Genomic DNA, 9,695 nt, shown 5'->3' with positions numbered 1-9,695 from the left:
GATGCAGCTATATGGATGCAGGGTTTCCGCGCGCCTTCATCCACCGTGTCTTCATCTACATTTGATCAGCAGATCGATAGGTGGGAAATCGCGAACGTCAAGATGGTTTCAGTGTCAACTAGCCCAAGCAGCAGGTCACGCTCCTCATCACGCCAGCGTTGTTCTAGCCACCCTACTAACGTTGTGTCAGCATTCTGTGGTGACAGCGAGTGTTTTGGTTTCGTGGTCGTCGAGTGAGATGCTTGCCTGTGCGCGCGTGACACACTGCTTGTTAATTTAATTTGTTAGCGAAGCCTAATATTTTGCGATCGCTATCAGTGCTTCGTCTTTGGCGAGAGCGAAACGCAAGAAACGCCCGAGTACCATGCACTGGGTGCCCTTTAAAGAAGCCCAACAGGCGGTTAAAAACCGGAGCCATCCACTACGGTGTGCCTCCTAATGACATCGTAGTTTTGGCAGGCAAAACCCCAGATCATTTTTTTTTTATGCCTCGCCTTACGGGCGAAACTGCGACTTTCTTGCATTGTGTATTTTTTTCTGTTCTTGTGTAGCGAATTTCTGTTTACTGCCTCTGTTGGCGCAGTAGAGCCATGCTTTAACAGTACTCAATGTGGCAGGTTTTTAACGAGTCTTTTTGTTAATGAGGCTTTGCGGTCTTCTGTGTAGTGTTTTATGTTAGTGTACGGATGTTTGCTTCTCACCAGGAACTATTTGATACAGTTTTATTGTTATTTTAACCATCTCAGGATCAAGTCAGAGTTCAGTCATTCTAACCAGAATTTGATATATGTCATGCTTTTGTTACACAGTTTGTTGGGTTGCGTTTTGTGAGGTAACGGAAAAGGTATAAACTTGAGCCTCGATATAACTAACATGAATATAATAAATTGTCACGTCTAGCACAGTAACTAAGTTTGGTTGGCCGTGCTTTATTTCAATGAGTATTTACTGGTATGAAGCCGGAAAGGCATGATCTAAGACAGTATCAGTTACAAAGAAGCAGATATCTGCTAGCAGCTCAAAATATGTTTCCTTGTGGTGAAAGTGTCAAATACTCAAAACTGACTTGAAACTGCACATTCTAGGACACTGAAGCATGTCAAGGCCAGCACCTTCACTTGGGGCAGTCAACAACCCAATTTACTAGTCCCATGTGGCATCAGTCATGTGCTTTCTCATTAATGACCATTGTGAGGGTTAGAATTGCTTATGTGACATGTACTGGCACTTGATAAAGCGTAGTCGGACAAGAAATGTCACTGTGAACCGATGTTTCAACAAGGGAACTTGTCTTTGTCAAGGTCCTGAAAACAAGTTTTCTTGTTGAAACATTGGTTTAGAGTGACGATCCTTGATCAGCTACTCCTCATGATTTCAAGCTTCCATCTTCTTTTGAACTTCCGTCTTGTTTGCATTTCTCCCGGCACAGCAACTTGCTGACAGCCCATAAAAATGGATTTGTTGGAAGCACCACGCTTTCATTTCCTTCGCATAAACCCAACTGTAAACTTTTGGAAAACGTGACAATTTTTTTTCTTAGACCCCTGAAAAATGGTAATTTTGTTGTAGTAACAAAACACTATGTCCGCTCATTTCATTGGCATTTAATCATTGCAGTTTTGTTTTAGAATGGGAGGTTACACTCTAGTAACTTGGCCTTGTCTTCCTTCTGCAGCATCAAGGCATTCTTCCAACTGTCCAGCAACTACTAAGAGTGAGGAGTTGTCCACAGACACCACCACTTGCTGTTCAATTCTGGCAATTGGAATTGGACAACAGAATGTTCTCCAGTTACTTGTCAGCCAATTTTGACTTGTCTAGCAAGAGTCAAGTTCAGGATCAAAATGGCAAAAGTTGTAACCTATAAAATGTATAAGCCTTGGACCTTCAGTAAGGATAGAATTAACCAATGCCAAATTAACAGAAGTCCTCTGTATTTGTCTTGAGTGTTTATAGACAAGGTGTGAAATCTTGCTAAGATTGCACCATGTCATAAATGCAGACTAATGAAGCTGGACTGACATCAAACCATGATTAGAAGGTCAGGTCTTTGGAAATCAACACCATGTAGCACCTTTGTTTATAACAATACTTATTCCACACTTCGTCAGATGACACGCCAGTGCTTATGTCCGAATCTTTAGCTTTAAACTTGTGTTGGTTTGACATCCTCAAGGCTTCTGCTAGGTGTTCATTCTCTGCACTGATTTTTGGTGCAGGTTAACATATTTTAGAGCTTGTGTACCTTCCATGTCGTTTTCTGTGGGTATTCCTGTGGATATTTTGTTCTTTAGTACGAGATTACCTAAGTTAATTTAGATATGTCATGCTCTCTCTACTCATCCTTCTGTCGTGACAGCCGTAGTAAAATTTTGGTAGTACACGAACCTTTAATGAGTCATACTTTGAACAGTTTCACAGGGTATGGTAAGTACAGCCTTTCTGAAAAGTGACGGGGCCAGTAAGAACATGAATGTTGTTGTGTCCTGAATAATTGTCGGTGTTGGAAAGCTGTGAAAAGTGATGGCTGGTATTCATATCTCTTGCTGGGGTGTTGCATGATGCCATTGCAGCAGGAGGCCGAAGAGATCTTGTATTCAGCTGCCATAATTCGCAGTGTGGCTTTGTCTCTAATGAAATAGAATGTTCATGTAGTATTGTGCCTTGATGCTGGCTGTTTGAGTGTTTGGAAACACACCTGTTCTCTTTCTCTGCCTACATGTATGTCACTGGTAGATGGAGAATGTTAATTCATACACACACTGTGCGCAATTTTTAGGATGTGTCGTGCTACTTTTTGTTAGCGGCTGTACCTTTTGAGCATCCTTTTGCTGCAGTGTGACTGGTGGCTTCGGTATTGTTTGGTACAAAATAATATCTAGTCTTTTTCTATTTGTCTCATATTTTTAGTGCCTCTAGGTTTTAATAACACATATTTCTATTTGGAGATAATTTTGTTATTGTTCCAATACTGCTGTTTCATTGTATTTTTGTATGTGAGCACTTCTTTGCAGCAGTTGAGTGTTTCAGTTAACATTGTCCATTTTGGTATGCCAAATAAATGACTGTGTTTACTGAATGTTCATTGATCATACTGGTTGACATATTAATGCTCACACTAATAAGTTGTATGTAATCTTTCAGTATCATTAGCATTATTTGTATTGAATGCTTGAAGAAAAGTTCAGTGATAGCACTTGGGCATTAATTTATTGTTGCTGTCGAAGTGCTTGTTATGACTGATATCTATCAGCTTGTAAAATTTATTGCTGATTGTTGAGGTTCATAATCTTATTTGATTCTTGCATTGGCCTAGCTGTGTTACTGGCTGTTCTGCATGCAGTGGTGAGGCAAATTTCTCCTGTAGTAATTATACGAAACTGAATTTCGACTGAAGCATGCAGTGATCGAACTCCACAAAATGCTATTGTATATGCTGTTTAAGAATGTGCCAGTAGGGTTCTTTTTTTTTTTTTCAGTTAAAGAAATGTTTTCCCCATATTGCACTTGTGTGAGTCATCAATAGCAGACTTTCTGAACAGCCAAATAGATGTACTGTGTGTGTTTAATTATAAATTCGAAGAATTAGCTCTGCTTCACTTTCTGCATTTGTACCTGGCAGGAATGAATGTGCTTGGATGAAATAGAACATGTGAGTGCCATAAGGTCAGAGACCCATTTAGACATTTCGCAGAGTCCTAGGTGAATACCTCACTCTAAGTAGAGGAAGCGATGAAGAGAACAGAACTTTAGTGCATTGCTTTCATTTTGACTCAGAGTTGAGCAGCGGCTTTCGTGGGCAGACGCCATTGTTCCAAATCTGCCAAAAGGTGCAAAAAGCATACAATTCCAAAAATGCGGTCTTTGAGCACTCCCATCCGCATAGCAGAAAACAAAGACCACAATTAACGTGCCCATCAAGCGCTGACGAAATGGCTAGCATCTATGTTGTAGAACACAAAGGCCAAGTCAATGCCCTTAAAGGTGCTGAGAAAGTGCTGACATCTACGCAGTAAAACAAGAAAGAGCAAAATAAGTGCCAATTTTAAATGCTGGCACTGCAGCCGTCTATATAGTAAAAGAAAAAAAAACCAAGTGGATGTGCCAAGTTCATGTAAATTGCTTTGAAAACAATGTTATTGCGGTTGACGAGCTGAGCTCATTCAAAACATTTAAGAGGTTAATAGCGTGACTGTGGCGCATTGTTACTTAACTACTTTCTTTACAATGGATGGAGTGCACTGCTTGTAAATTGAGCCACAATGAGATGCAGTATCTGGTTCTGCCTCTTTACAGAGTTAGCACAGTATATTTTGTCATTGCGCACAACTTATGTATTTGTTAAGCTTATTGGCTTATTTTATGTGCTTACCAAGGCAAATTGCAACAAAATAAGCAGCTCGAACCATGCAAATGATTAAAAACAATGATTTAGCTGAATTTTATGTACATAGTAGCCATTAACCACTGCTGTGTGCTCTAGATAAGAAGCATAGATGTGTACTGTGATAATGGGGTTGCAGGAAACGAGTTTGTAACAAGTCAAGTCAAGGTTTACAACTAAAATGTGTAGCTGCTTGTTAGAGTGCTTTCTTATATAACATTAGTCATTTCAGTAATAAACATTCCTGGAACACATATGTTCTAAAAGCTTGTACACATGCAAAAACAGCGTCCTTAGTAAATGCATGTAATCCTGTTCTTGAATTATGAAAACGAGTGTGGTAGTGCATATATTGTAACATTTTCCCACACACCAAAAAATACCCAACTTCACAGATACCTCTTGGTTCTGTTTGCACATATGGTTTAGTAATCCAGTGGGACCAGTGGTTCTCTACATGTTCCTTAAATGGGCAGCATATAAAAAAATGAAGGGTTTGGTTTCTCACTGCTCTGTACTATGATTGATGCATACGTCTGCAATCAAGGGTCTTTTGCAGGAGTGAGACTGAACAGATGAAGGAACAAATTTGAAGACTGGCATGTTCATTGTACCTATAGGGAGAAATTAAGAAATATGTTCAGAAAGCAATATTGTAAGCATAACCGAAAAAAAGGAAGAGTTGTCATGCTTGAAGTGAACTCGGCAGGACAAGTCTGATGACCAAGGAATGCAGCTAAAGACTCGTTTGAAGAAAGTGGATGAATGGTACTAGCTGTGGTGTACCAAATGTTGACTGTGCAGAGAGAAGGCTATATTTTACTTCATCTTGGCATCTATGTTTAATAAAGTTCACCAAAGAGAAGCATAATATAACCTCAGTGATCTCTTCCTACCATGCATGCTTGTAGCATAGCTTCCTAAGCGACACTACACCTTGCTTACTTGTCACAAGTGAAGACTGAGCCTGATGTTAAGGTTTTGTTCTTTCTTTCTCGTAATTTGTGTTGCAAACAAGACGATGCACAATTTGCTGGTCTAATTACTTTTGTGCTCTTTTCACAGGTAGGCAGCATGACTTCCCACCAACAGTCAAGCATGAGGAGTTGCAGGATAGTCTTTTCAACCTTTGTGAGTATGCAACTTTCAGACTGTCTGCTCTCGATATACACAAATGAAAGCACACGGGTGAGAAGCCACTACTCCCCTCAGAACTTTTCGCAGAAGAGCTTTAAGCCACAGCTGTGCAGGTCCCTCGTGTGAATTGACGCATGAGAACATTGAATCACAGTACCACAGCGAAGTAAAGAACTCTCCCTCTCTGTACTCCTGATAGACAGCACAAGTGTGACCATATGTTGTTAAAAGCTGGACAGTAAAGTTGCCTCACATGATATGCAGGACTATTTAATAAGGTGTTGTACCATGTTAGGATGTGGCTGTCACATAGGTTCTGCATGTGATCTACCGAAATTATCAGAAGCCCACAAATTGCATATTAAATAAATTTGTCATGGGTTTAGCGCCAGTGAATCATAACAGGTTTTACAAATGTCACAGGGGGCCAGCAAGTTTGTACCTTGAGTGCTTGTTGAGGATGGGAGAGTGAGCAGGGTCGAAATATATGCTCTGACACTGTTCATGGGTTGTTGAAAACTGCAAGAGTCTGCAAATGCTCCACATTCTCTCACTGTAATTTTTTTTTTTGATGAAAACATCGGTGCATGTCACAAACAAGGCTATTAAGCATTCAAATATGAAATTATTGACCAAATAATAAAAGTAAACCAGCCATGCTTTGTTCACTCATACCTTTAGTCACCCTCAAGAGCTCTTGAAAGAAAAAAAAAATAATAAAAGCTCATTAGTTTCAGTATCTATTTTCTTACATTTCTTTGTCACTTCATAATGAATTCCACTGTTGTTTTATTTGTGCAGCATCAAGTCCTTCTATTTCTCTGTCAACGGCTGAAGGTGAAAACTCGCAGCAAGGACACTTCCACCGCTGTCAGTTCTGTGAATATCAGTCCCGTAACCCGCTTCACCTGGAAACACACATCAGGGTCCATACTGGCGAGCGTCCATTTGAATGCCACTTGTGCCCTCAGAGATTCTCCCATAAAAGCAACCTGAATGTACACCTGCGCACCCACACAGGCGAGAAGCCATTTCACTGCCCCTCGTGCCCTCAGAAGTTCGTACATAGCGGCGACCTTAACAGGCACCTGCGGATCCACACGGGTGAGCGGCCGTTTCAATGCCCGTCGTGCCCTCGGAGATTCTCGCGAAAGGCCTTTCTGAAGGAACACATGAGCCTCCACACGGGTGAGCGACCATTTCAGTGCCCCCTGTGCCCTCAGACCTTCTTGCACAAGTCCAGCATAAAGCAACACCTGAGTGTCCATACCGGTGACCGACCACACCGCTGCACCACCTGCTCCAAGTCCTTTGTGCGGGCTGAGCACTTGAGCAGACATAAGAAAAGAATGCACCATGATGCCATAGAGTAGGCCATCAGCAATGCAGAACTAGAGTCTGAACTAGGAATCTACCTACATGTGCAGCGCGATGCAAGGTTTCCTGCTGCATCAGGTTGAACTGTCAAGTCACTTCACAGGATGTTACAGCTTAATCTAGGAAGTTGCAGGGTTATTTGTAATGTTGAGATTGTGGTGCATTACACTGACAATGTTTGTGTGATATTACTTCATGTGAAGGCACAACAAATAGCTGCTTATCCATCAGATATGCCTTCAAAAGAGTCATTATGTTCAATAATAAGGGTGTACGTACAAACGGATGCAGGCGGGCAGTGTGCCATGTTGGTGCACTCCATAGCGAGGACAAGCATGTGCATACTGCCACAAGTGCGAGCCGAATGAATGTTATCATGCGCTGTAATGTGTTGCAGCAGCTGCTCCAAAGTAAATGAAGATGAGGGGAAGAGGAAGTAATTGAAATGTGTGCTTTTTAATGCGAAAGCATTAAATGGCTGATGAGGGAAAAAATCCGGCATTGTCGGCACGACCAAACAATCTTCCAAGAAGGCTACGAACCCTTGACCTTTGGTGGAGGTTGAACGCATGACCTTTGGTGTTAATTAAGAGGAAGTTAAGTCATATTTAATGAAGATAGAGTTAAGTAGGGCACTCAAACCCACAACCTTTGGTGTTAAGACAAAGCTAATTAGCGCACAGTGGAGTAAGGCAGAGTTAATTAAGCCACTTCAAACCGTGACCTTTGTTGGAAGTTGAACCTTTGGCGGGAGTCAAACCCTCGACCTTGCATTGTGGCATGTCTAAGCATCGTGCGGTGGTTACAGTGCTTTCGCATTCATCCACATACGGATAACTAAGTTCCCCTTGAATTTTTTAGCATTGTACAAGGTGTGCACACAAGTGCATGAATGAAAATGGGGAACTTTCCGAAGAGCGACGATGTGACGGTTCTCCCATATCAACATGCATGGATAAATTTGCAGCGAATCCTTACAAATATGGGGCTTGTTCTCGGCCAAGACGTCACTCTCACTGGAAAAAATATTGGTGGCCTATTCAACAACTGAACAGCAAAAATGTGAAGTTCCTAGCTTAAACATTTTTTGGAAGCATCGAGAATTTCAGATAACTACTAGAGGGAGTTATGCAACAAGTTGTCCATGAATTGTGTTTTGCAGAATTATCCCCTGTGCTGTAGTTTAAGGTTTCTGCAAAGTTTCTCTTGAACCTGACCTTCTCGCAATCTGCGGTGTAATGTTGTAGTGTGTATTGTACTGTAGACTGTGCTTCCTTAAAATATGAGGGAACTGCAAGTGGCTGCTCTGTAATATGACATTACTTGCTGTGAAAGTTCTGTGAATTGTGATATATAATGTGCTAACTTGAACTTTATGTCAACTATTTGTTAGTGCGTTCCAACTTTTATTTTATTTCATTATCCTGTCTTTGTTTGTGTGTTTCTTTAAGCAGGCCTATCATTGCTCGGTACTTTTTGCTTTATAGAGGAGTAGCAGGCATCACCCAATATCAATAAACAAATTGTCCATCTCTGTGGTGCAGCCAAGGGATAGAGGGATAACATTTTGGTTATTGTTGGCGCCATAAAGCTCCACTTTCCACTTTGATCATTTCATGATGCTCACTGCTGCCCCTTTCAGAGTTCTTTTTCTTTTCTCTTGTCCTTTGATTTTTTGCTATATATTAAACCTGTAGTTGCATGCCAAATATTCCATTCGGCTGCAACCTCCCCACCTATTGTCAAAATTTCTCTCACCAGTGCACACGTATTTTCACTACTGAGTGATCTTATGGTTTCCTTGTGACGAATTCTTCGAATAAGCAAATTATGTACACAGTGAGTGTGCTATATGGTGTGAATAAAATACAATGGTAGTGTGTGTTCAACTGACTTGCCCTAATCTAGCGGTCTGGCATAACGCAGCACCCAACATTCTGAGCAGCCTACATCATAGGGCCCAAATGCAAAGTATCATAACTTTTTGTTAAATATTGTATGTAAATATTACATATCTTGTCATGTAGTAGTGATGGTGAAGAAGGCAGCAAAATGGTGAATGAAGAAAGTAACTTTTATTGGGTGGACTTGTGCCCACAAAAGTAGGTTACACTCGAAGCACAATGATAGTGGCGTATCATAAGGAGCCCACACACAACGACACCAAGGACAACACTGGGAAAAAGTACTTGTACTTACTAATTGAAATAAAGAAAATATAAATTAATGGAGTTGTAAGTGGATGAAAAAACAACTTGCTGCAGGTGGGGAAAAATCCCACGTCTTTCGCATTATGTGTACGATGCTCTACCAGTTGAGCTACTGCGGCGCCGTCTTCCCATCCACTTTCTGGGGTATTTATGTGTCCTAGTAGAACCCTGGGAGTGTTATCCAGCTACACCACTCGCAAACCTTGGTGGTGGACGTGGAACATCCTTTCTGCCGCAGGCATCACGAGAATGTGATCTTTTTGGGTGAAGGCAACTGGTCAATAAACCCACACGTGCTACCTGAAGGCATCAATGTTGCTGTATTCGAGACCCTCGTTATATAATGAACGAGACGAAAGGGGCTGAGCGACGTGATTTTTATTAATCGTATCATAAGGAGCCAACAAACAAAGACGCCAAGGGCAATACAGGAAAAAATTATTTGTACCTACTAATCGAAATAAAGAAATTATAAATTAATGACATGATTATGGTATCATCAATAAAAATTGAGTATGAAGAACGACTGAGGAATATGGAAGAAAGCAAATGGGCTGGGAGACTGTTGAGGTAGCTGTACAGGAAAA

The 9,695-nt window shown here is 41.1% G+C and overlaps 1 protein-coding gene across 3 annotated transcripts; it reads left to right on the top strand.

Annotated features, from left to right (window-relative positions):
• Nucleotides 1–14: 14 nt before the first annotated feature.
• Nucleotides 15–8,787, top strand: LOC129384458 (uncharacterized). 3 transcript variants are annotated; one of them, XR_011890085.1, is made up of 4 exons: nt 15–426; nt 1,676–1,714; nt 5,450–5,515; nt 6,323–8,787. XR_011890085.1 is itself a non-coding variant. In XM_055069907.2 (4 exons), exons 1-4 carry the CDS (start codon nt 16–18, stop codon nt 6,892–6,894), a joined length of 861 nt encoding a protein of 286 aa, XP_054925882.1. In that variant the 3' UTR covers nt 6,895–8,787. The 3 variants fall into 3 exon arrangements, 1 of the variants encoding a protein (XP_054925882.1); XM_055069907.2 differs by having other exon boundaries at nt 16–199; XR_011890084.1 differs by having other exon boundaries at nt 56–426; nt 1,676–5,515.
• The last annotated feature ends 908 nt before the right edge of the window (nt 8,788–9,695 follow it).

The sequence above is a fragment of the Dermacentor andersoni genome, chromosome 9 (assembly GCF_023375885.2).
Source record: "Dermacentor andersoni chromosome 9, qqDerAnde1_hic_scaffold, whole genome shotgun sequence".
NCBI lineage: Eukaryota > Metazoa > Arthropoda > Arachnida > Ixodida > Ixodidae > Dermacentor > Dermacentor andersoni.
The sequence above is the reverse complement of the archived record's forward strand: the minus strand, read 5'-3'. Positions and strand labels throughout refer to the sequence as shown.

Bases quoted from the DNA above. Each gene is read 5' to 3' on its own strand.
- LOC129384458 (XM_055069907.2), top strand. From the start codon at position 16: ATGCAGGGTTTCCGCGCGCCTTCATCCACCGTGTCTTCATCTACATTT. The intron at 1,715-5,449 runs GTGAGGAGTTGT...CTCTTTTCACAG, and splicing joins CTGTCCAGCAACTACTAAGA to GTAGGCAGCATGACTTCCCA. The intron at 5,516-6,322 runs GTGAGTATGCAA...TTATTTGTGCAG, and splicing joins GGATAGTCTTTTCAACCTTT to CATCAAGTCCTTCTATTTCT.